This window comes from Myotis myotis, unplaced genomic scaffold (assembly GCF_014108235.1).
Source record: "Myotis myotis isolate mMyoMyo1 unplaced genomic scaffold, mMyoMyo1.p scaffold_m19_p_21, whole genome shotgun sequence".
Taxonomy (NCBI): domain Eukaryota; kingdom Metazoa; phylum Chordata; class Mammalia; order Chiroptera; family Vespertilionidae; genus Myotis; species Myotis myotis.
Genome location: NW_023416326.1, coordinates 9,699,289 through 9,726,611, shown reverse-complemented (window position 1 = coordinate 9,726,611; position 27,323 = coordinate 9,699,289). Strand labels below are relative to the sequence as shown.

Sequence of the window (27,323 nt, the reverse complement as noted above, 5' to 3'; positions counted from 1 at the left end):
CAGCAGCCCTTGCGGAGCCCAGGAGGTGATCTCCTGGCTGCAACAGGGCACTTTGGGGGCAGCCACCTTGTCTCAGGTAGGGGCTCCTTTGCACCTGCGACAAGGGCACCGCAGTTCAATTAACTCCCGCTCTTCGCTGCCGTTTGCAGCTTGCTGCCGCTGCTAAATGGCATCTATTCTGAACTCTTGGCCTGGGCCCGTTAGTGTACATATTAGTTCGTTTGACTTTCATGTATGGTTTTAATAAGACTCGGGGGACTTGGGGGGGTTCTTCAAGGGTTTCCTTATAACCCAGTCAAAGGCCAGAAAATAACAGCATACTTGAGTTAGAGGGCAGTTGCCCCACCAAGAAGTGAAATAGGGAGGTGCCAACTTGGCAGAATCTGTTCAATATGGGAAGAAAGAGAGAGAGAGAGAGAGAGAGAGAGAAAGAGAAAAAGATCGCAAGTTGTGCTGATATGATCCCAGACCTTGGGCAGTGGGCAAGGTCTTGTGAGTGCCCTGGCCGGGGAACATAGCTAGTGTGAGTGGAAAGGGCCTGGGCAGGTTCTCAGAGGGGCAGGCATCAGGTAGCAGGGGGGATGGGCAGCACTAAACACCAGGGAGACGCAAAGCACAGTCTTGCCCCAGGCCATTAAGGAATAGAACCCAATCCAGGACTTGAGAAATTACCTGGAAATTAACAGTCTGGTGTCCGAAAGCATTTACATGAGCGAGCATCCGGATTTTGGCGCGAGGTGAGGAAAGCTTAAAATATATAAAACTCAAGGCGTTTCATTGCTGACACAATGAGTAGATGCAGTTGCCTTACACAAACTAAGGTTTCTACATTTGTTCATTTCTTCCAGCCTCTGTTAATCCAAACAGTAAAACTCCTTAAACTGCACTGCCTGTTTATATTGCTGCTGAGTTTCTAGTCCTTTGCATACGTATTCACTTACTTAGCCCTCCCAACAGCCTTGGGAGGTAAGTGCTAGTAGCATCTTAGTTCAGGCTAGACCCGTGGTTGGTAAACTGCGGCTCGCGAGCCACATGTGGCTTTTTGGCCCCTTGAGTGTGGCTCTTCCACAAAATACCACATGCGGGCGCACGTACAGTGGGATTGAACCTTCGTGGCCCATGCGCAGAAGTTGGTTTTCGGCTTGGGCGAGTCTATTTTGAAGAAGTACTATTGATATTTGGCTTTGTTGACTAATGAGTTTGCCGACCACTGGGCTAGACCATTAAGAAGGAAGACGTTTGAAGTGTAAGGTCATGATCACTGGAGCAGGAGGAGGAAACAATGTGTGAGAAGATTCCAAGGTGGCTGGCCAGCAGAAGGGTTCCAGATCTTTTAGAACAGTGGTTCTCAACCTTCTGGCCCTTTAAATACAGTTCCTCATGTTGTGACCCAACCATAAAATTATTTTTGTTGCTACTTCATAACTGTAATGTTGCTACTGTTATGAATCGTAATGTAAATATCTGATATGCAGGATGATCTTAGGCGACCCCTGTGAAAGGGTCGTTCGTCCGCCAAAGGGGTTGCGACCCACAGGTTGAGAACCATTGCTTTAGAAGTAGACTCACTAGGGTGCAGTGAGGGGTTGGACTGGGAAGGAAGGAAGGGGAGGACTCTAAGATGGCCTGGCCTGAGCAACCAGGAAGATGACAGATGACGGGGCCATGGAGTGATGAGAGCAGTGGAGAGAAATTCTAGTTGATGCACATCTCTGTCAAAGCTGCTAGACACACCTCTGCAGGGCTTGACAGATGGACAGAACCAGCCTTTCACCTCAAGGACCATGTTCCGCAAAGATCTGTGTAAGACCACTCATGTAAGAAAAGATCCTGGTTCTTCACTGTCTCATCAACATTGTTCTGCTCCATCCATCATCGCTTTCTGTGGGGCACAGAGGCTTCTGCATGATACTTCAATGTTAATGGAAAACAAGTGCAAGAAGGGAATCAGGAGAGAAGCTTCTCCAGGTTGCCTCCTCACCCCCTGGGGGAGGCAGGAGGGATACCCCACCTTCTTCTCTCAGGCTGCTGAGGGAGAGCCAAGAAAACTTAAGAAGTTGGGGGGTGTCTGTATGGAAGGTGAGGTGGACATTCTACTCTACTCAAGAGGCTTGCCACTGAGGTGAAGACACTCAGTTTTGATGCAGCCACTAGGAGAGGAAGGGCTTTCTGAGGTTCTGTAAGTATATATATACATACTTTAGAGAGAGAGGAAGGGCTAGAGAGATGGAAACATCAATGACGAGAGAGAACTATTGATTGGCTGCCTCCTGAACCCCCCCAAATGGGGATTAAGCCCGTAACCCCTGGGCATGTACCCTGACTGGGTATAGAACCAGGGACCTCCTGGTTCATGGGTTGATACTCAACAACTGAGCCACACTAGCTGGGCTCAGATTCTTATGTGATCCCAAGATTTGGGGATCTGGCCTAACAGAGAAGCTGATCTCGGATTCTGTCCAATGAATTCTGAAGTGGCAAGTCTTACCCAATGTCGTAGGTCAAGCAGAGAAGTTTCTGTTGGACAAGCTGTGCTTTCCTTATTGGACTGAACAAGTTGGCCCCGGTTCTAGTGGATGCCAAGAAAGGAATGAGTCTTGTCAGTGTGACCGAGCCTGATATTGGCTGACTGCTCTGGAGAGTGGTGCCCGGAAGTACAGGAGGTTGTGGGGCGGATCTCTGGGGCAGTAGGGATCAGGGTGCGAGGAGTTAGCCAGAGAGTGTACTGCCTGCTTCAGGGACTGGGAAGCGTGGGCTTTCCCATGGGAGACTTCTACATGACCCACAGAGAAAACCCCAGGGGGCACCTGCCCCACAGGCAGCAGTGATGGATGGGTGAGAACAATATTAATGAACGAGGCTCTGCTCCTTTTATGTCTAATTCTGTCTTTTCTGCCAAGATCCTGGGGACTTCAACATGAGAAGAGGAGGAAGAAAAATGAACATGCCCTCTCTTCTCCACTGTAGACCCCTTAACACCAGTCAGGTCTTAGACTGGGTTTAGACTGGATTTTATTTTAAACACTGGCAATGAGTCCTGATTACTGAAATCCGGCTGGTTGCTTTCACTAGCAGTGACTGGAGGACCTGCCCTGGAGACTATTGATGAGTGAGCGAGAGAGGCCTGATGACCTGTTGGAATTCAGTGGCTGGAGAAAAAGAAACCTCTTTCAAAGGAGTAGTTCCATGACGTTTAAGAAGACTTACATGGATCTATTTTTCGCAGCCCCCAATGATATTGAGTTAAAAGTGGATCCCCAATATTTATTAGTGATCGATAGGGTATTATTAGAAAAAAAGGTTAAAGATAATATAAATCTAATAAGTGAAAAGTTAACGTCAAGCCAAATACATCATTACAATAAAAAAGGGTTGTGCCAACCAATATTCATGGTTTTGTGTGACCTTCACCCACCCATATTTTGTATCTTTTATATAAAAGAATGGGTGACACAGTTATCTCATATTATAAAATGTAAAAATCTCAGCTTATAGAACTGATACAGAAATATATGGAAATTATTTTTATTACCACATTTTCTTTATTTTGGAAAGATGGTTTTTCTAGATAGATAGACCTCCCAGAACATTTTTTTCTGTCTTATAAGTGGATTTGGAGAGAAAAGGCCAAGAACCACCACATTTTAAGAGCTAATTTAAGATCATGTGTAAAGAGCAATAATACTTTACATTATACTAAACCAAAACAAAAATGAAATTAAAAATAAACCAATCAATTTACTCACAAACTATCCATAATATGGCAATTACGAAGTATCTCATTTCCCCCACAACACATCTACTGAATGGTGGATTTGAGACGACCACACGAGGAAATTTTGAATACCTCCTCCATGACATTGGGCAAGGGAGTCTGGCAACTAGAATCTAGCGACTAGAGTTTGTATTTCTGGTTTTTATTTCCAGATTCTAAGCCAACTCTTAGTGACCCATCTGACTCGCTTACTCCTCAGCTCTGCATGCTTGATTCTACGCACAGGGCGAAGGACCATCTATCCTTCTGGATACTGGGCGAATGTATGATCTGGTCTTGATGTTTTACAACCCTGGGGAGGAAGGAGGTTGGCAGGGATACACTTAGAGCACAGACTGACAGGTAAACCACCTTCGCCTTTAAATCCCAAGTTATTTCTGCCAGTATAATGGCGGGAGCCAGGAAGAAAAAGCAAACCAATCGGAACGGCGGCAGCAGGGTGGCCAGCCTCGCCAGGCGTGTTCCCTGCACACACCACCACGGAAAGCTCGCGTGCCAAGCGAGGCTACGTGCAGCCTCTCTCCTGACACCGCACAATTCATCACCGAGCAACTGGGAAGGGAGTTTGAGGACTTCTGCCTAAAGCTTGTTTTCGGTGGTGATGGGCATTGGTTCAAAGAGACCCTAATAATCTAGAGCTCTCTCTTTTCCCCTTAGAAGGACCTACGTAGGCCCAAAAGGAGATGAAACTTTGGGAGGTTGGGAGAGAAGCTGGTGATACATTCAAACCCACACTCTTTCCATCTCTCCTCTCCTGCTGCCTCGGCTGCTGCTGCTGCTGCTCCTGCTCCTGCCAGCACATATGCTCTCCACCCCCGTGGAGGACCCCCACTGCCAGTTCTCCATCCACTGCCACCATCGGAGGACTCATGCATCCACCGCATCTGTCTTATGTGGCTCTCCCAGCAACGTCCACCTGTCTGTAAACAGCTCTGGGGGGACTTTGGGACAAGCTGGTGATGGCACGGCACTACCAGCAATGTACTGGTGGCACCTCGAGCAGAGATGAGACCTCAATAAGCAAGAGACTAAGGAAGGGGAATTAGCGATTCCTCTTGTAAGTCTGCGGACTGAATTGTAATCCTGAAATTGTGAGGACTGAGTCTGTGTCTCACCAATCAAAAATAGAGTTCCTTTCTTTGGACAATTTCAGCCAAAACCGTCTATGAGACAAGGACTTGAAAAATTTCCTAGGGCGGGCACAGAAATGGAAGCAGACAGGGAAGATGTTTAGTTAGTAAAGGAGTTAGAGACATAGTAAGCAGAGCCAGGAAGGCACTCAGAGAAAGATTTAAAAGGGAATCATCAAAACACGAGCAGCAGAAACTCAGAAGCAAAGAAACGTAAAGACTCAAAATGCCCAGCAGGAAGAATCTGTACCTCCGCCTGGATTATTCATCGTCTTCCCAGTGTCTGCTGTGCCCAAAAAAGGACCCAGTCTCATGGTCGACTGCACAGAGTTGAGTATAGAATTGAATATTGGCATATTGGCTATAGTGCTCAATGACTATTTGCCAAATTGGATTGAATCGTCAATAATCTGTCCCTGACCCTAAAGACCCGTTGCCCGTGTACAGAAAAGGCATGCTGTTGATGCGGGCTTGCATTACGGGGGAGAGGGATTTGTCTGGGATAAAAGGAGCAGGCTTCTCAGACGGGGAGGGACTGGAATCTAGTGGCAGAACCCCTTCTTCAGGCACCTTTAACAAAGGCTGAACACATGCTCTTGGAAAGCTCCCTGACAAGGACCGTCCTGTTTCTGTATCTCCTATAGGAGCTCAGGCTAAGCCAGGCATAAAGGGAGCCCCAAGAGATAGCTGGTGAGCTGAATTGTGTTATGGCCCGGAGGTGGGCCAACCCAGAAAATCACTGCTAAGCTACAGTGCCTGGGATAGCCATATCTACATTTACACATCTAGATAGATGTACCTAGAAGTTTAATTTTCTTCTTCCTCAAAGAGCCAATCACATCACATATCTATATCTATCCAAAGATATCCAACTCTACATCTATCTATTCTGGGTGATACTGTTCCATTCATATAATCCCTATATCTATCTATATCAATGTACCTACAGAGGTACAGATATGTGGTACAATTGGATCTTTAAGAAAACAGAAAATTAAATTTTTATCTAATTTTATCTCAGCCTCATCCCCAAGAGATATACAGAAACAACTTTAATACTTACATTTAGTGGATTTGGAAATCAGTGAAAGCTAGACTCATTTATTTGCTTGAGTTAATCATGGTCAGCAAACTAGTTGCCAATATCGCTTATATTCAGTTCAGTATATTATTCCCATGACCACATTCCCATGTGGAAGATTTTCATATATTTAACCCCAAAGTGAAAAAAATGACAAGTCAGATATAAACAGAGAATCTCAGCATATTAACCCGATAACCTAGGTATCTACTATCGTGTTCAGTACTCACCGCTACTGTGAAAGCACGCACGGGGGAGATGCTGAACGTGGGGTCCTCCGGCCTCTCCTGGTAGACCACGTGGTACCGGGAGATGATGCCATTGGGAGAGCCTGGCTCCGTCCAGTTCAGCAGCACCGAGTGAGCACCAGTGGCCTGAGCCCAGGGCGCCGGCAGGTCTTGGGGTGGGGCCTCCAGTGTCTGTGCCGAGGTCCACAGACTCTCCACAGAGCCCCCGGAGTTCTGGGCTCTGACCTGGTATTCATAGAGCGTGAACGGCCTCAGGGTGCCCGCAGCATCGGTAAATCCGAAGGCTCCTTCTGACCAGACAAACACCAGGGCCTCCTCGTCAGAGCCAGCAGGACGTCTGAAAGGGAACCCAGGCGGTCAGGGACAGCTGCACACTTCAAAGCCAGGTGGGCAGACAGAGTAGGACATGGCTTTGTAGGAAATTTTGGAATCAACTCAACTTTTCAACGGTCTCTTCCTCGTGTCATGACGGAAGGAGACCAGATGGAAGAGTTCACCGGAGGCCTGATCAAATGCCATTTTCAAAATATGGTTTAAAGATCCTATATAATAAAAGGCTAATATGCAAATTGTCCCCTTGGGAGTTCGACCAACCGCGAGTTGGACCGCTCACTATGACGTGCACTGACCACCAGGGGGTGGCGTGGAATGAAGGAAGGCCCCAGCTGGCAGCTGGCAGCCAGGGGAAGGAAGGCCCTGATCAGCCCTGATCACCAGCCAGGCCTCGGGACTCTAACCGTGCATGAATTTCATGCACCAGGCCTCTAGTATAAATATATTTGGTTAATCTTAAAAAGTGAAACATTACCCATAATCACATTTTCTTGTATTAACTTCCAGACATTTTTTTTTAAAATTACACATGCAAATACAGGGTGTCCCCCCAAAATATAAACATTACGGACACTACTTCTGTTTATAATTAAGGATTAATTATAACTCATGATTAATTCCAATGGGTTAAATCTGTGTAGGTTTGCAGGGCCTGGCCTTTGTACTTGAGGCAGATACCAGGTACCCGGGGTGTCACTGGGAGGGATCCATTCTAATGGACCACAGGGCTCCCAGCCCAGGTCTCTGCTCATCGAGTGTTTTCCAGGGTGTTTGCTAGGAACGTAATACAGCAAGCGAACATACGAGCTTCTATGGGGAGATAACATTTTCCATTTTGTCTGGCTTCAACCTTCCTAGGACAATTCAATTAATTTTTTATTAAACTCTTGTGAATTCCCATACTGAGGTGTAGCCATGGTTGTCATAAAACTGACATGCTTAAAAAAAATGGCCTGAAAGTGTGAATTTAAAAAATCTATCCTATGTAAGAGATTGAGTATTACGTTAGTCTCAAGTTTTATTCACTGATACAACGAAAGAATGCAGCCTGGTTAAGAATTTCTTATCACTACTGAATACTTAACAAATTCAAACTGTGGTGAGGTATTTTACCTGTGGTGTTAAAAACAGAATATCTTATGTCTGATAAGCTCTGAACAGAAGAGGTTGGACAGACCACAATTGCTCCTAGTTTAGTTAAGATTTGGGCTTCAACTGTTCATTTAACGGGACGTGTTTCCTCTTGAGCTCTCTATGGGGAGAGAAATCACATTTTAAGATCTCTCTGAGTAGCCAAATGGCTGTGCTATGCTTACACGCATTTGCGAGATACTTCAATAATACACTTTTCCAACTAGAGTTCATTTAATCTTGCTTAACACTAAAAGGAAAAACAAAGATAAGTTTTAATACTGAGCACTGTGTACTTGACCAGGGACTCATACCGATGCTGTCTTACTGGAACAGCCTTTAAAGAGCTCCCTCCAGCCTGTCAATCACTTAGCCTCCAGGCTATCAGGTGGACTGTCGTGGGACCACAGTGCTTGTGTTCGAGTCACCCTGACTTTATTTAATAGTGACCCCAAAGTGCAAGAGCGATGCTGCCAACTCAGATATGACCAGGAGAAGCCGTAAAGCGCTCCTGTAAGTGAAAAAGGTGAGGACAGTAAGACAGTTTAAGAGGGAGATTGAGAGAGTCCTCATTGACTAAGTTTTATTACAGTATCTATAATAATAAAAGCATAATATGCTAATTAGACCAGACATCCTTCCGGCGACCTTCCCGACGAAGCCGGGGCTGTGAGGGAAGCCCAGGTCCCAGGTGCCAGAGGGAAGCAGGTGCCGGCAGCTGGGGGAAGAAAGGCCTACTCTTGCACGAATTTTGTGTATCGGGCCTCTAGTATTGTTATAATTGCTCTACTTGATTAGTTACTGCTGTTATTGTCTTACTGTAGCAAATTTATCAATTAAACTTTACATCACTATGTATGTACATGCCCATGTAGGGAAAAATGTATCATATATAGGGCTTGTGACTATCTGTGGTTTCAGGAATCCACTGGGGGTGGGGTGTGTGTCTTGAAATATATACCCCTTCAATAAAGGGGAACTACTGTATCAAATTAACAGGAAAGCTACTAGTAAACAGAAGCAACCACAGTTATAGTCTTGTCCATACCAGGTTACTGTTCTGTTTTTGATTTTTAAAGTCATAAACATCCTATCTCTGTATTGGGGCAGATACTTAATAGGACGATATCACTAACAACAGAAGGGAATTACTGCCCTGCCAGTGTGGTGCAGTGGCTGAGCATCGACCTATGAGCCAGGAGGCCATGGTTTTATTCCTGGTCAGGGCACATGCCCAGGTTGTGGACTGGATCCCCAGTGTGGGGTGTGCAGGAGGCAGCCGATCAATGATTCTCTCTCACATATTGATGTTTCTATCTCTCTCTCCCTTCCTCTCTAAAATCAATAAAAATATACTTTTTAAAAAAGGGAATTACTGAGGAGAAATCATTGGGGGAGAGGCCTGATGCACGAAATTCGTGCAAAAGTAGGCCTTTCTTCCCCCAGCTGCCGGCACCTGCTTCCCTCTGGCACCTGAGAGGGGGAGTTTGCAGAGAACAGAGTGACACGCGTTTTTAAAATGGGATTGGCAAATTGGTTTCCTACAATTTAATGAAAATATCTGCATAGGCCAAACCCCGACTTTGGGTTGAGCTAAATGGGTTTCCTTTGGTGGGGCGAGAAGACAGAGGCGGCAAAGGATGAAGTAGAAATTGCAAGCCGTAATCTCCCCAGAAATACTGCAGGCTTGTGGCCGTAACTACATAAGAAGTGCTGCGCAGTCCCAGGATGAAAGCACGCGCTGTCTACATTCTATTTCTGTCCTTATGGATTCCTGATTCTCTCCGCAGCTGCCTAAGAAAAATGTGATACTGTTGTTGTCTAAGCACATTTAGGCTTCGGCCGGGATCACCGCCGAGTGATGCATGCCCATGGAGGTGAATATAGTGATTGTATCTGGCGGCCCGGTGCGCCATTTCCATTTCACTTTAAATAAAAAACAAAATGTATCTGTGTCAGGCAGTGCCCTTCCCCTGTACTCAGAGGCATCACACGGGCCACAATTATGATTGTGGAGTGATTGTGTCACATTGCGGGAAGGTTTATTGCTTTTGAGCCGGCGAGGCAGTAACACATTCCACTGCATATTACTCTTTAGATCATTGTTTGCCTGTGACGAGAATAATCAAATGCCATCAAACGCTGTCAAATTCAATTTACAGTATTTTTCATCGAAGCGGGGCTTTCCGCATCCCGTTCCCCGTTTTCCTGCTCGGGAGTTGCCGTGGAATAGCCGCCTGATCATGAGCTTTATTTACAAAACCGACAGATTGGAGCCGCGTCCCGGTTTAGAGCAGGCACTTTATTTCCCTCCACTCAGGACGGAACAGGACGTGGTTCTCTCGTGCAATTAGCATTAAGGGGATGAAAGCAAACCACTCCGAGAGGACGGCCAGCTTAGAGCCTCACAAAGGTGCTCAGCGTGAAAGCCTTTACAGGTGCGTGTGCATGTGAGTCAGAACTATGACTCCTCAGCCCGGCCGGCGTGGCTCAGTGGTTGAGCGTCAGCCTAGGAACCAGGAGGTCACGGTTCGATTCCTGCTCAGGGCACAAGCCCGGGTTGCGGGCTGGATCCCCAGTGGGGGGCATGCAGGAGGCAGCCGATCCATGATTCTCTCTCATCCTTGATGTTTCTCTCTCCCTCTTCCTCTCCCTCTCCCTTCCTCTCTTAAATCAATAAAAACATACTGAAAAAAGAAATATGATTCTTCAAATTAACTTCTGTTGAGAAGCAATGTGGCTTGCTCATTTTGGGCAATGTCACTTGTTCAACCGGAAATGCAGGAATACTTTTTCCCTCCTCATCATTTTCTGACAAACCCTCGGCGGGTCACTGAAGATTGCTCTGAACCAAAGGGTTTCAATGTCTGAAGGGGCAGAGGGACTCGAACCACGTTTCATGATGTGACCAGGGCACTGGCCCACACAAGGGAAGGTGTGAGGCCATTGAAAGGAGACACTGAAAGATGTTGACCTGGGCTGAGGATCTGAGAAGGAACGTGCTGTGGTCTGATGCCTGCTGTAAGGCCCTGCTTCTGGAAGGGGGATCTCATCTGCCAATGGTCTATGTCTGCCATATCTGCCCTGCACACCTCTTCCCTGTCTTAGATGGACGCTCTGCCCCTTCATCAGAGGGAGGGTATGTGGCTCTGAGGTCTCCTCTTTCAGACCTGGCTCAGGCCAAGCTGGCACATGCCGGCTGAGGCTTTTCCCCTCGGATAATGTGTCCACGTTTCCAGTCCCACGCTTAGTCCCCAGTAGGTGCAGCACAAATCATCAATTCCCACCCCTTCCCTTATGGAAACAGAAAACGTCTCGGATTCTACAGTCCTGGAATGGCACACGTTCTTAATTAAACATAACAATGATGATCGATGTTACCTGTGAATAAAGTAGTGGGTGATGACTCCATTTGGCTTTTTGGGTGGCATCCATGTAACCTCTATGCGAGTGGACCCCAGCGCCCTAAGAACAGGGGGGCTCAGATCCATTGGGGCTGCTTCTGATGTTCTGACCAACGTCCCACTGCCCACTCCACAGCTTCCTTGGAAAAAAAAATCAAGATTTTTAGTAACTTACCAAGCAGGGAAAAGATTTACATATGCATATAGAAGGGTAAGGATATCGTGAAAATCATTTTATCTGAACTTTCATATACACATATCTACACATAATTTAGATGAGTACTGTAAACCTCTACAGAATTTGAATATTGAAATACAGAATCACTTTTGGAAGATTCAGTAATTAATTAACCACATCTTTATAGAAGCATAGGCAAGAAAGCTTATGCTAGTCTGAATTGAGGTTCCTCTAGTTTAGTGGTTCTCAACCTTCCTAATGCCGCGAACCTTTAATACAGTTCCTCATGTTGTGGTGACCCCAACCATAAAATTATTTTCGTTGCTACTTCATAACTGTCATTTTGCTACTGTTATGAATCGTCATGTAAATATATGATACGCAGGATGTATTTTCATTGTTACAAATTGAACATAATTAAAGCATAGTGACTAATCACAAAACCAATATGTAATTATGTATGTGTTTTCCAATGGTCTTAGGCGACCCCTGTGAAAGGGTCGTTCGACCCCTAAAGGGGTCGCGACCCACAGGTTGAGAACCGCTGCTTTAGTTCATCATAGTCCTAGCAACAAAGCGATAATGTGTTTAATTTTTTTTTCTTTCTTATGCTTAATTTCTTAAGTTGTGACCTACACATCTTCTATGCTCTTAATCATTTTTTGCCAGTATTTTAAAAGAATGACCATCTCTCAACACACAAGAATCAAACAATTAACTTGAAGGATATTGGTTCTTCATAGCCTAGATGGAGGGACCCAGAGAGGAGAAGTTGATTTTACATGTAAATCAAGGGAACATTAACGAAAAGCTATTTCCATGTTGATTTGCTGAAGACCACATCGGGGACAGCAATACCCTTCAAACCGAAAGACCTTGGTCTGGTCTGCACAGAGAAGTGGGCAAACTGAGTCACTTTCAGAATGAAAGGAGAGCAAAATCACTGACCCCCTCGTCCTAACCAACTCTATGGGAACTAATAGTCACCTGACGAACAAAATAAACTAACAAAATAGAAACAGACTCACAGGCACAGACAACAGGCTGCCAGCTGCCAGAGGCGAGGGGGCTGGGGCTGAATGCAAAAGGGGAAGGGATTAAGCAAAGAAAAACTCAGAGACACAACAGTCTGGTGATTACCAGAGGGAAAGAGGGTGGGGGAAGTAGAAGAGGGTGAAGGGGGAATAACTGGTGATGGAAGGAGACTTGACTTGGGGTGGGGAGCACACAATGCCATATACAGGTGATGTGTCATAGAACTGTACACCTGAAACATATGATCGTATTAACCAAAGTCACTGCAGTGAATTAAAAAACAAGACAAAACAAAAATGAAAACAAAACCAAAAAACAGAAGTTCCGCCCTAACCTGTTTGGCTCAGTGACAGAGCATCGGCCTGGGGACTGAAAGGTTCCGGGTTCGATTCCGGTCAACAGCACATGCCCTGGTTGTACAAGAGGCAGCCAATCAATGAGTCTCTCTCATCATTGATGCTTCTCTCTCTCTATTCCTCTCCCTTCCTCTTTGAAATTAATAAAATATATTTAAAACAAACAAACAAAAAATCCCAGAAGTTCCTATGGGACATGCAGCACAGTCTTATATTCAACATTTCTTTAACCTAAGATGAAGTACACCAATATGAGTTACATTTTTCCTTTTCTTAGCAATTGGGTGTTATATAATATAGAACATTTAAGAGTGAGAGAGGCAGATGACTTCACTGACCACTAGTCTAAGCCACACAACTCAAGGTGACAGGTGATGTACATAAGGTAGGGGTCAGGGAAGGGCCTTAAAATATCTCCGATTCATTTGAGTGTAACTCAACTTCTAAATAATGCCCCCTTTCCCACCAGCCCCTCCCGAATAAAATTCAAACAGAACCAAGGTGACCACATTGCCCATGCGATTTTTGTAATACCCGACTTGTCTTATAACTACCAGCGATCCCCCTGTGCGGTGCAGGTGTTTTTCCTTTCAAGGGCCTGATAAAACAAGACTTTGCAAAACCACTCTTTTAATTCTATATTTAAATATTCATGACTTAATGTGCAGAAATGCATAATGCTCCACTCAATACCAGGCGCTGATTTTTCTGGGTAAATAGCTCAGGACAAATGAGAAATGAAATGTTAGCATTTGTATTTGAATTGAGAATCTATCCCTTCTTTTTTTTAAATATATAAAATCTTTTTTTTTTTTATAATAGCCCAGAACAAGTGTCTGAAAGACATTCACCATTTTGACACGCTTGTATCCTTATCTCATACGGTGTAAATGGAGCCAAATTTCCCAGCAGGACAGACTGACGCTGACCCACAGCGGAGGTGACGGGTGCCACGCTGCCAGCACCGAGTAGGACACTGTACTCCACGGGCATCTGGGGGATCAGTATCCCTTGAGAGAGAGAGAGAGATAGAAAAAAAACATGTGTACGCTGCACAGAATGGTCAACAAATGTCTATCTCTTAAGAACAATATATATTTAAACTTTCATAACATAAAGGCATATTATTGCTTAATATAGCAATTAATAATGGAATGCAACGTAAACTGGGAAATACTAGAATGCGTATTCCTAAGTAAGAAATGAGCATCGCCATTAAAAAAAACAAATGAAGTATAATAGTTCTTTTCAGAGAGATACTCTACAGGCAAATAAATACAAAGCACATTTCACCTCTTAAAAAAGTACAAGGCAATCAGAAATGGTGTCATAGGCTTTTCCTAGGCTTACTCTTAAGGTATATATATATATCTCCCCACCAGTTTCGCTTGTGACAATAATTATTCTGTAGGCATTGTGTACGCATCCAGTCTGACACGGATCTTTGACATAATAGCCCATAAAGTATCCAAATCAGAGCCTACCTAGAGAATCCCCAGTGCATTAATTATGGAGTCAGGACAGTCCACTCTGTCAGTGAGACTTACGGGTCTGAATACATATGAAATTTGGGTTTGAAAACTGTCATTTTTCACAATACATCCCCACGAAAGGAGGTCTTGTCATGTGAGCCTCTTCACAATGCAGTCATCTGACTGAATGTCTGTAAGCTTTATTTGATCACGCTCAACATACACACTGGCTTAAGGGGAGGAATGGGCCGTGAATGAGGAACAGAGTAAGTTTTCCCATGAAGTTTTCTCGCTGATCTGACGATCATAACGTTTATGGGTTTAATGATTTACCTTTGTAGCACCTAAGTTTAACGTTGTTGTAGAAACAATGAAATCTACAGCACAGGGCTCAACCCGCGAGACGAGACGGGGTCTGAAGAACGCAATGTGGTTTTGCTTCTGGAAACTATAGCCTCAGTATGCAAACGGCACAAGAGCTGCTACAAACCAGAGCTGCGAGGGGATTTGTGAAACAGATAAAAATAGGAGTCTCTGAAGGAAACACTGATCACAGGCCAAGGACTGGTCACTTGCCTCCTTTGGAAAAGTGCTGGACTGGGCTGCACGGAGACTGAGAATTTTCACTTTAAATGCAGAACCTCCTTGTTAAACCACCTTTTACATTTTAATCCTCACCCGAGGGTATTTTTCCATTGATTTTAGAGAGAGTGGAAGAGAGAGGGAAAGACAGAGAGGAACATCAATGAGAGAGAAACACATCGACTGGTTGCCTCCAGGGAGGAGCCTGCAACCGCAGCACGTGCCCTTGACCGGAATCGAACCTGGGACCCTTCGGTCCACAGGCCATCGCTCTATCCACTGAGCCAAACTGGCTAGGGCTCTTTTACATTTTACATGTAAAGCGTCCTGCTCACCCACTACTGGGGATCGAGCCTGTAACCAGGGCAGGGAATCTAACCAGCGACCTCCTGGTGTACTTGATGATGCCGAACCCACTGAGCACCACTGGCCAGGCGAGACACGGTCCTGATCTAGGTTTAAACACGGCTAGCCAAAGCATGAACCTGCAAAGACACTTTTCACGTCTTGGCTAATCAAAAGCAAATGTCCTTCGCGTCCACCAAGGAGGGGCGGAGGCAGAAAATGCCCCTGGACACTGCGAGCCTGTCAAACACTGACACGCGTGCAGGAACGAGGCCCCTCCCCTGTCACAACCTCCAGGACGGTGACATGACAGCCCCCTGTGTCCCCGCCAAGCCCGTGCCATCTGCAAGGAGTCTGAGCTGGCCCGGCCCCCTGGTATTCCGCTGGCTAACTGGGATGAAGTGGGCATGTTTGCGAGAGTCAGCTGGGAAGCCCCGAGACCGGGTTGGCCCCCGAGTTCCTACATTTATGTCAGACCGGGAGGAGCAGTGGAAACCTGAGTGAGCCAATTTCCCCTAAGTGCAAACGGCAGCTGTGTTATTCCGTGTCAAAGCTGCCCGTCGCCCGGTGACAGGCTGCCGCAGCCCATTTCCCCGCTCGCTAAAGAACAAGGGGCCCGGTGCTTAATATTCCTTGCAGGGCCCCCTTTCATAATTTACAACAACTAGATGCTGATAGGTTATTTAACATTTATGAAGTTAAGATGTAATCAGAAAAACCCTGATTACCTTTACAAATACAAAAGTTAAATTATTCCACTTTCCTCTCTCTCTGTGGTTTCATTTCAAGCAGGTGCGTACTTTACAATGGGACGAGTCAATCAATCTTTAAAAAATATATATATTTTTTAGGAGCTGGAGCAGGAACAATTCTAACAGGGAAACTATTAATTCAGCTTGAGAGCCTCATTCGCTTCAAAACGTCAGTTGCACTTAACATACTGCTTTTAAGAAATCAGCCTAAATTCTCCTTGGTCCAGGTAGGAATAGCGTGGCTATGTCCTTTTGGGGGTGTGAAAGTGAAACACACATTTATAGTTAGAATGATCGTTGTCACCTTATGCACTCTATCCTATTACATGGCAGCGTTCCTGGCAGGAGGGACAACGTCTCATTCTCTATAACCCTCACAGTGTCCAGAATCACGCCTTCCCGTGGGTGGGGCTCAGGAAAGATTCTCATGTCAGTGACAATGAATGGATGAATTAATCCATCCAAAGGCAAATGAACTGCATCCATGAAGGTGAAGCTACAGGCGCAGTGACCCTGCTGGGCTGCTGGTGAACTATCGTTGAGCTACTTTGCCCTCATTCATATGTGCGATACCTACAGCAAAGTTTGTGAGCTCTTGATCCGTATCAGAGTAGAATGCAGAAAGAATCATTTACTCCCCGCACTGTTTACACTGAAAAATAGTGAGAAAATATAGCACAGTGGCTGTGACCACAGAATTTGGAGTCAGACTCACTGTGATTCAGCTCTGACACCGATGTGACCAACCAAGAAAAATAGCTCATCACATCTACACTGACTTTCCTCATTAGTAATGTAGGGAAGAGCATAGGCCACTACAAGATGCACTAGCATTAACTGAAATATGTGTTAATCTTGTACAAAAATGCCCAGTACATATTAGAACTCAATAAAGTAAGATACATTTAGTTAAACACCCAAAGCAAAGGAAACAAAAGCAAAGTAAACAAGTGGGACTACAGCAAACTAAAAAGCTTTCATACAGTAAAGGAAACCACTAACAAAATGAAAAGGCAGACTATGAAATAGGAGAAAATACATATAAGCTACTTACATGATAAAGGGTTAAATATCCAAGTATACAAGGAACTCATACAACTCAATAGCAAAAACAGCAACAACAAAAGAAAGCAAACAAATAAAAATAATCCAATTTAAAAAATGGATAAAGGACATGGAGAAACATTTTTCAAAAAAAGAAACACAAATGGAAGGGTGCAATCCTTCAATTATAAGATGAATAAGGTCTGAGGATCTAATGCATAACATGGTCACTATATTTGAAAACACTGTGTTCTATAATTGGAATTTGCTAAAAGAGAACTTAAGTGTTCTAATAAAAATATGCAAATAAACCAAAAATCATTAATGTAAGTTCTACATTTCTCCTGAAACTCACGGTCACTTGGTGATAAGAAAAGTGAAACACTTGCCAATGTTGAATCATCCCATTTAATGCAACATGGATTCTTAGAAATCTGAATGCCCATTTTCCCTTTAAGTGGACAGTATTTGATCTAATACCTAGTACACTGCAGCCGATGATCTAACACAGTGGTCGGCAAACTCATTAGTCAACAGAGCCAAATATCAACAGTACAACGATTGAAATTTCTTTTGAGAGCCAAATTTTTTAAACTTCAACTATATAGGTGGGTACACTGTTATTAATTTAATTAGGGTACTCCTAAGGCTTAGGAAGAGACACACTCAAGGAGCCAAAGAGCCGCATGTGGCTCGCGAGCCGCAGTTTGCCGACCACGGAGAACGCCAAGTGGTCCGGTGTCTACAGAAAGGCCACAAGGTGGCTAGCTACCCTTTAATCAAATCTTGATTAATAAAAAACATTTACATTCCTAAGCAATACTAATTGAAATTTCTCAGTGGAAGAATTGTTGCCAATTCTTTTCTTTAATGGAGTCAGCTATACATGCGGAAGGAAAAACACAAGTATTGTGACATTATGCATTAAGCCTAAATAACTCACCATCTTTAGGGAGAAAAAGTGCCTGTTACATGCGATGACATTGTTAATTAGAACATGATTAGGGCTAGCAGAGTTCAAAATACAGTCATCACCTTGATAAATGAGAAAGGCTCATCACTGCATCCAGAGCTTAAATAATTTTGCATGTTTAGATTCTCAAACAGCAGGGAGATCTGTCTCCATTATTCTGAGCAAACCATTTGTGCACCATGAAGCAATTTGCTTCCTCATTTTCTATACATTTCACCCACTAAGGTAGCGTGGGTCCTCTGGTCTGTTTCATATCAATGTGCGAGTCCTGACCCCGAGGTTCAGAGCTGGTGAGAGGTGGGAGGACATGCTTGGGAATAAACCAACCTGGTCTACATCGTCTATAGATCTGAATAGTAATTAATGGCTAGCATGGACCCAGTGCCTACTAGATGTTTTGCCACGCTGTCTCGCTGACTTCAGAGAACAGCAATGCAGAGCAGGCATTTCATCTCTTTTTCACAGAAAGAAATATCAAGATATTTGTAAACTGAAAACCCACTTAACGGCCTAGGTATTTCTCTATAGCCAACCCACCACCTTGACTTTGTTCTCTGAGCATGTGTGAGGTCCCTCAGTCCATACAGACCCAAAACCAAAATACACGTAAAAAAACCTACCCAGTTAATTTTCCCACTATTTTCACTTTGGGCATTCAAAGGACACTGGTTTGATTTGTGTTTTCAGAGAATTAGTTTTACTGGGTGTGGGTGATTCATAGTCCCTAATCTTGTGGGACCTTTAAGAAAGGTTTAGCTTCCTCGATTCCATCTAAGAACTTCTTTTAAAAACTATTTTTTATTGATTTCAGAGAAGAAAGGAGAAGGAGAGATAGAAACATCAACGATGAGAGAGAATCATTGACTGGCTGCCTCCTACACACTCCCTACTGGGGATCGAGCCCACAACTCGGGCATGTGCTCTTGACCAGGAATCGAACCGTCACCTCCTGACTCATAGGTCAATGCTCAACCACTGAGCCATGCCAATTGGGCTCTCCAGGAGATTCGTGCTCAGTATTTCCAGGTGATTCTTATGCTCATTCAGGCTGAGTAACTGCAGGTAGGGATGGCTGTGCCCATCTCTCAGCTCTGCCTATGATGTAATATCTTGTAATGGCAGGGGGCTCTGATCTATACCCAGAGAGCTCCTGATTGTGAGCAAATAAACAGCTCCCAGTCATTACAGGGTTGTTTTCTTCCTGCTTAAAATATATATTTGTGACAATCCAGGAACAGAAAAATATTTTTATTATCCCAATCAAAACACAGCATGAGGTACTTCCCAATAAAATCAACCGCAGATTATACACGAGTCAAAATCACCTGCCTGTTTACTGAGTTCGAAATCCTTCTAGGCACTGGGAAAAGAGTGTAATTTAAGATTTTAATCTTTCCATATATTACAGGGTTTCTGTAATGGATTTTGTGCATCTGAAACTAAAAGACTGACAGGTCTGGATATTATAGATTTATTAACCATTGGTTACACGGGCAGAGTTAGTGTGTAAACCTTTTCTGCAATAGCTCCAGGGCTGGGTTGGGATGAGCAATTTCTGCAAAGCTTGTGGTAGACAAGAGTTAAGATTCTATTAAAGAAGCAAAAGATGTATTATATGTCACAATGATCCCTTTCTAAATGGAAACATTTTTCATTAAACGCAGATGTAGGATGTTGAACTCAAACAAAAAATGGCAAAATACGGGGAAATATGAAAGAAATCTTAAAAATGGACTAACCCACTCCTGCTGTTTTATAGTCATGATAGGGGCCTTGGGACCTAGCAAATTTTGGAGCAAATACATTTTTAAAAAGTGAGTAAGCAAAGGCAAAAATAATTATTTGAAAATCACTGTCACTAACTAGAATATTTCAAACCAGATAATGTGAATTATATATATTACCTCATTCAGTCTTTATAACGACTCTATACATGCAGGAACTGCCATTTTCTCCATTTTACAGATGGGGTGACAGACTGAGAGAGAACAAATGGCTGTTTGAGGTCAGCTAATAGGTGGCATTGCTGAGATCTGAATCCTCGTTTTCTCATCCACCACCCCCCTCTGCCACTTGGGTGTCTTAAAAGAAAGAGGTTTCCAAATCTTTACTAAGTGGGAAGTCTTCAGATGATCAATGGCCACTTATGCGTGTGATAATGTTAAAAGCGCAGGTGACGTGGTGAGCCAGGGACCTCCCTGGTCACATGGCTCTCTGAGAGTCTGGTTGGTAGAGGACCCTGGTCTGAGTCTGAGAACCAGCCAGTCAATAGGGTGGATCTGGTGCCAGACGGGCTCTGTTCGGCCTCATTTTACTCTGTGGCATGAAAACACGATTGAATTATCAAAATGCCAAGGAGCAATATGCCGAAAGTCCCGAAGGTCGCAAGCCAGCGCTACTATTCCGAGAAACTAGAAATCAGTGCAGTGATATACGTGTGATATACATTTTTAGGCTCTGGTACTTGAAATAAAGTATTGCTTTGATAGAATAACATATATCTGGGTATCTATATATCTCTCTAGCTATATGTAGGCATGCATATGTAACTTATACATGCATAGCTGCAAAAGTACGGCTTGGATTATTTTGTTTATATTAGTCAGGAAACATGATTTCCTAAATTCACATACATAAAATCCTTACTTGCAATTAATGTCCTCTAAAATGTTTCTCTCTCTCACACACACACACACACACTATTTATTTACCTGGTGGGGTCCAGGCTACGAACACGGAGTAAGGCCCAATCACAGTGATATTGTATGGAGCATGGATTTCTTCTGGTGTCAGGAGAGGTGTTTGTACAAGGTACTCGTCACTAAAACTACTGCCGCCTCCAGTTGTGGCTTCCAACTTGTAAATGTATCTAAATCAGAAAACAAAACATGCTGTAAGGCAAAGTACGAGAGGACTGAACAAGGGTTCCTGGTTTTTCTACCCACGGCTTAGTCCTAAATTTGTGGCAACCTGCAAACTCCTTGTTCCGTTTAGAAACTGTGCTACAGACTAGGTAGTTTGTCTAGCACGGGCAGGACTGCCTGCAGGTAATCACTATTTCTGTCCCTCCCCACTTTATTTTAAATAATATATTTTTATTGATTTCAGAGAGGAAGGGAGAGGGAGAGAGAAATAGAAACATCAGTAATGAGAATCATCGATCGGCTGCTTCCTGCACATCCCACACTGGGGATCAAGCCTGCAACCTGGGCATGTGCCCTGACCTGGAATGGAACTGTGTCCTCCTCGTTCATAGGTTGACACTTAACCACTGAGCCACTTTATTTTTAACCCTCTAGCAATCCATGGCTTTTCTTCAAGATTTCAGGAGCACCTTGGAGTGTGCTAGTACACTGTGGAGGATTCCAATTAATCTTCCCCATTTTTAAATGGGTTAGAGTTCAGGGAAATATGTTTAGAGGAAGATGTTTCTAAATTGATCTGCCATTCTCTACAATAAAACTAAATTGATCTTTATTCTCTGCAAGAGAACATCTGTTGATCTAAAATATATCTTGTCTCTGCTGAGAAATGAATTGCAAATAGTGGATTTCCCCCCTAAAACCACCCAGGTCTATAGAGAGTGTAGCAAGTAGAGAAAACATTGATCAGAAGAAAAGGTAGTTGACCTAAAACAAAACTCTTTAAATTTCTTTTAGTGCTAGTTTAGGAATGCATAATTTGAAGATATGATAATTTTTAAAGTTTAATACTTTGTGTTTTTTATCTACTTAAAAATTCTCATGCTTTCAAGTCATCTAGAAGATTTTTAAGGAATTTTGTGTATCCTGAAGACTAACATAATGAGCCAGCTCTTGGATCATTGACATCTGAAATGGATTCAATAATCTCATCAGCTATTCAATGGCGAATGAATGAGGAGATTAACTAATTAAATTGAATATTGTTTCAGTGGGAGATACACTCTTTTCAACACTGAAAAATCTGAAACTCTGTTTGATTGGTAAAGTCTTCTCTTAGTTTACCTGCTGTTGGGCGCCAGGTTTTGATCAGTGAAATGCTGGTCCTCGCTGCCCCCCAGGAAAACCGAGGTCCCATTACGAATCAGCTGATACCGAGAAATGAGGCCGTTGGGCCTTTCCGGCGGCCTCCAGTGTAATTCCACGGCTGTAGAATTGATGGTAATGTGTCGAGGTGTCGCCCACACGCCTGGCAAAAATAACACAATGAGGGTTCAGTGTTAGGAGACAATACACATCTCATCAATGTCATAGCATACTCGGATGCTCTTATCTGTTGATAAAACAAATCTCATGGCAAATGAGAAGGTATTTTTACTTTGGAGGTGAGATAGATAATATATATATGGCTTTATTTTATTTCTGAATTGCCCTTAAGAAGTGAATGTCATCCGAGTAGGGATGGGAAACTTCTCAGACATGGCTGTTACTCTGAATGTAATCAAGACCTGAGGGAATATGTGAAAGCAACATAACCTAGTATTTACCTGAATTACCCACGTCACCAAATAAGCCTGCTTTCCCTTTGCCTCTCTGACGACAGGTGCTGTTTCTTTTCCACCTTTCTCTCGGCCACTCCCTCCAGCCCCACAGGCTCCGTCTCCCCTGCTGAACCTCAAAGCGGCTCAGTCCTCAGAGACCTGGGTCATCGTCTTTCCTCTTCCCTCCCTTCCTCTCCTTTCCCACACTCACTTTCTACGTGATCTCCACGCAGTCTCCATTTTCTGGATCATCTGCATGCTGAACACGCCCAAGTGCCAATCACGAGGCTGAAACTCTCTCCCCAGCTTCAGTCTCATGAATCTCACTGTCTACCTGACACCTCCATTTGGATGACTAATTACACATAGAAAACTTCAAACATCCAAACGGAACTCTGGCTTTTCCTGTCTACAATCTGCTCATTTCCCGATGTTGTCCGTCTATTGGGCCAAAAAATTTATTCTAGAGGCTTTCACTTTTCCCACCCTCAAATGCAATCTATTATCAAGTCTTGCAGGTTATCTACCCTGAATGCATATCGTTCTCTGTATTTTTACTGCCATATTTCATTTTAATATTTATAAAAGTGCATTCTCCCTCTCTCTCTCTATAGGCATATATATACATATATGTAAATATATGTGTGTGTGTGTGTGTGTGTGTATATATATATATATGCATGCCAATGCAATCATTTTAAAAAATAGATTTTTATTGATTTCAAGAGTAAAGGAAGGAGATAGATAAAAACATCAATGATGAGAGAGAATCATTGATCAGCTGCCTCCTGCACAACCCTCACTGGGGATTGAGCCCACAACCCGGGCATGTGGCCTGACTGGGAGTTGAACCATGACCTCCTGGTTCATAGGTCAACACTCAACCACTGAGCCATGCCAGGCAAGCCAATGTAATCTTTATAAAATATATAACCCTTTTAAAATGATTCACATAATTTCAACTCCTTATGCTAGCCTGGGTGGCCCTACATTTTTCTGGCTCTGGCCTACCAGGCACTCTTCTCTCCATCCACAAAAGACTCCTTTATCCTCAGATATTTCCAGTTCTTTCCCACCTCTGGGCTTCTGCACTTCCATTCCCTCTGCCTGGAACACTTTGCTCATGACACCGTGATATTTTTGCATCTGAACTTCACAGTTCAACAATGTGTGTAAATATTCCCTTGTCAGGGAGGTCTTAATTAACCCCCCTTCCCTAACTCTAACTTTAATCCTATAAAATGATCCCAACCTAGTTCCTCTCTATCATATGCCCATTTCTATTTCCCTCTGAACACCCCTAGCATCATATTCCTCTTCTTTCTTTGATGTTATCATTATCTTCATGTTGTTACAATCATACAGTTTACTTCTTTCTACTGTGTCAGAACAGTTTGCTCTATGGGTCTTCCCTGTGTTATATGTCAGTCTTTGTAGATAGCACAATGCCTAATGAATGCTGAATGAATACATTTGTTGGAAATAGCTCTCCTGTAAATTACTATGCTAAGCACTCCAGGCAGTTCCAGCAATTACAGGGACGACTAAGACGTGTCTCATTCCTTTAAGGAGACTACCATTCTGTTTAAAGGGTAAAATATGTGCACAAAGAACTGTCATTCCAGGTCAAACATCCAAGTACTCTTATGGACGTATAAACATACTGGTAGAGAACCTCATGACGAGAAAGCTCAATCCCACCACTTCATGTTGTCACCTACGTATGTTCTAAGGGACACTGTCACCCTCTTCTTCAGCTTTTAAAAACCCAGTTCAATATTAGGTTCCTTTAATGAGTAGTTTTTGCTTGATTGTATCTCCTGTGTAAGTTACTCAGTTACAGGTAAGATGGTGAAACTTTTAAAGAAAAATTTTCAGGAAATTCAAATGCAATTTATTTAGAGTGATTTCAAAATGGCTCAGACGTACTGATTGTCTAAGGAACAACTTGTTCCTGAGAAGAAAGTAGTTCATTTTGTTCTGAAAGCTTGCTCTACGTTAGATACCTGGACAATTCCACAAATCACAGTGTATGTTCTTTTTTCTGAGTTTCTCTGCCAACGGCAGCTAGATGACTCAACCAACTAATTTGAGTTCTGACTTTAACATGATATGCATTAATTTGTTTATTTAAGAGAAAGTACAAAAGTTCATTCATAATCTTCTTCCCACAGTCAACTCTTAGTCACCTTGAAGGGATGTACTAAAAATCAGCAAGATATAAAAAATAATATTTCTTAGCTTCCAGTTTAACCCAATCAAGACAGCCTGTGGATATGTAGTAGTTAATGAAATAAAATATCCACATTTTGGGTTTGCGTCATGTTCTAGGTAAAAGCTGAGTTTCATATTTGTACAAGCTCTGCTCATGTTGGCCACAACCCTGTGTCCACTGGTTTGGTTTATAAGAGGAACCTGAAATATGAAAGACCAAGGGCTATGTTTTTATTTCTATAATGATATGGAGACAGTGTTATCTTGGCAGCTGCAAGGAATCATTGATAGAGTGAGACCACCTTTGGTGAGAAGTCTTAATGAGTCCCACATGGAGAATCTGTCCCTCTCTGAGCCTGAGTCTCAGGTGGCAGCAGAAAACCAATTCTACATAATAGAAGGTCTGAGATAAGCAGCTCAAGGGAAGAAAATGCATGGGCACGAGGGAAACTGCCTTGAGTGGGTAAGCTAGGTGAGAGGACAAGAGCGAAATTCCAGAAGGAAGCCTTGGTGGGTGTCTTGACATCGTAAACACCAAAAAAGGAAGATGTCTACTGGATTCCTTTGAAATTCATCTTGAGTGCCATGTAATGTTACCCACTCTCATGCCCCTAAACATCTTCATTCCGATAGAAAAATCCCATATTTGTTGTGGATTGGCTTTTTTTTTCCCCCCTGGAAGAAGGTGAGGGGAACCAGTTTTCTATTAGATGATGTCAGGGAGGCAGTGACATCTGGACTATGTACTATTTGTTAATTTGTTAATTTGGCATTCTACCCAATGTTGTGTCATTTTCAGTGTTGGGCCATTCTAAAAAGAAAGCAGCAATTTAAATTCACCCCACTATTTGACTAAAGGAATTTTCTATGAGGGCAGAATTGTAGAGAATTATGTCCAACTGATCAATGAGGTCATGCTGTACATTCACTTTTCTTCTTCTTTTTTTTAGATTGAAAATGAGAGAGAAGTGAGAGGAACTGAGGGTGGCTCTGAACAAATGCTTCTTTTATTTCTCTCCATATCCACTTAGGACACTCAAACGTTAGACCTTCAATCTACGTCTAATTCGCACCAATAGGCATTTTATAATGGTGTTTGGGTTATTAATTTAAGATGATGTGTTTGTTTCCACTTTATAGTACAACAACAGAACTTAATGCTGCTGGTGATTGGTTTCCCTACAACTCCCCAGTTAAACACGCCGACTACATTTATTTCACATACAAGTTATTCACAAATGGCACTTATGCAGCCAGAAAATGGATTCTAAATCCATTGTTTCTCCTGTGCGGGAAAGCCCATTTCGTTTATTACTCCTTTGCACAGCTATTTGTGTTCAAGGAAAGGTGCATAAAGTTAAAGAAAAAGGAAGTCAAGGATAGCATTTCTCAGCTCACACTCCCCTGCGCTGTTGAAAGCTATAATTTTTAAGTCACGAAATCTGAGTCCTTTCAAAAGAAATGCTGTTGGGTTTGTGGGAAAATAGACACTTATCTTCTAAGAATTTAAATGTATGGATTTCATAAGTAAACCGGAGGAAGAGACCCTGTTATTTTATCAGGCTTGAGTTTCAGCCAAAAGTGGCTGGTAGATCCTTCAGATATTATCCATTATCATCAGAGTATCCATTTGATAGTTTACCTTTCCAAAAAATCCACTGCTGGTTTCTTCCTTTCAAAGGAACACTAAGCTTTTTGACATGAAGCATTCTTTATATAGAAAACATCATTAGTGAATTCCTGGTGAGGAGCCATATGTCCCTACGTGGAATTTTCCATTTTATTCCCCATTTACTGGTAGGAAGTTCAGGTCTAATATTCTGAGGTACAACAATCCCTTTCATTAGCAGAGTAATGGACAGGCGGTTCAGGACTCTATGATGGTAGTTAACATCATACTTCTGTTCAGAAATTTATTTATGCCTCTATTTCCCCACGTGCAGAACAGGCAGATAATAAAGTTTAAAAAATAATTAGTTAATCACTAGCCCAAGCTTCTGAGCATGTTTTTCTCTTAAAAGTAAGTGATAACACCCACCCCAGTCCTCAATCCACAGGTAACCATTGTTATCAGATGGGTATGTATGCTCCCAGAATTTGTCTATGCATTCATCTATAGAAATAAATATTATTTTATAAGTGTGCTTCTTGTACATAAAATACAATATATTAATGTAGTTCTGTAACTTCTTTATATGTGCAAATCTTTTCATTTGTTCAAAAAAAATTTAAATGTTTTCATTGATTATTTGAGAGAGAGAAAGAAAGAGGGGGAGAGATAGAAATATTGATGAGATAGGAACATCAATTGGCTGCCTCCTCATACCCCCTACTGGGGATCAAGCCCACAACCCTGGCATGTGCCCTGACCAGAAATCGAACCAGTTTGTGGGTTGATGAAGCTACACTGGCCAGGCTCATCTCATTCTTTTAAACTGATGCATACAATTCCACAATGTAAGTATAGCCGAAATACCCGAAATTATTTAGCAACTCCTGTACTCACATTTAAGTTGCTTCTAATATTTTGCATTAGACAAACAAATTACGGTTCAATACACACCCTAGTACAGGCCTCCTTGTGCAGTTGTGGAAAAGTCATTTTCTGGCATAGATCATTAAAAGAAAACTGCTATGTCACAGGGAATTAACATTTCAAAGTGAACAGATTTTGTTAATTTGCCTTCCACAGTGACGGCCCCACTTTACATTCCCTCAAGCCATGTTTGTACAGTCCTTCCACTGTTCACTTGTCAACATCCTTATTCCTTGTGGTCCTTCTCAGACATCACCTGCTCCCTGAAATGT

At 43.0% G+C, this 27,323-nt stretch overlaps 1 protein-coding gene across 1 annotated transcript in view; it reads right to left on the bottom strand.

Moving 5' to 3' along the window:
• USH2A (usherin) overlaps window positions 1–27,323 on the bottom strand; it is a 396,481-nt gene that overhangs the window by 44,491 nt on the left and 324,667 nt on the right. Inside the window, exons 56-60 of the mRNA XM_036354768.1 lie at window positions 21,826–22,009; window positions 20,551–20,708; window positions 13,523–13,681; window positions 11,080–11,242; window positions 6,217–6,571 (exon numbers count right to left, since the gene is read on the bottom strand). Of these exons, the coding sequence (XP_036210661.1) occupies window positions 6,217–6,571; window positions 11,080–11,242; window positions 13,523–13,681; window positions 20,551–20,708; window positions 21,826–22,009 (1,019 nt within the window). The remainder of the gene's footprint in view (window positions 1–6,216; window positions 6,572–11,079; window positions 11,243–13,522; window positions 13,682–20,550; window positions 20,709–21,825; window positions 22,010–27,323) is intronic.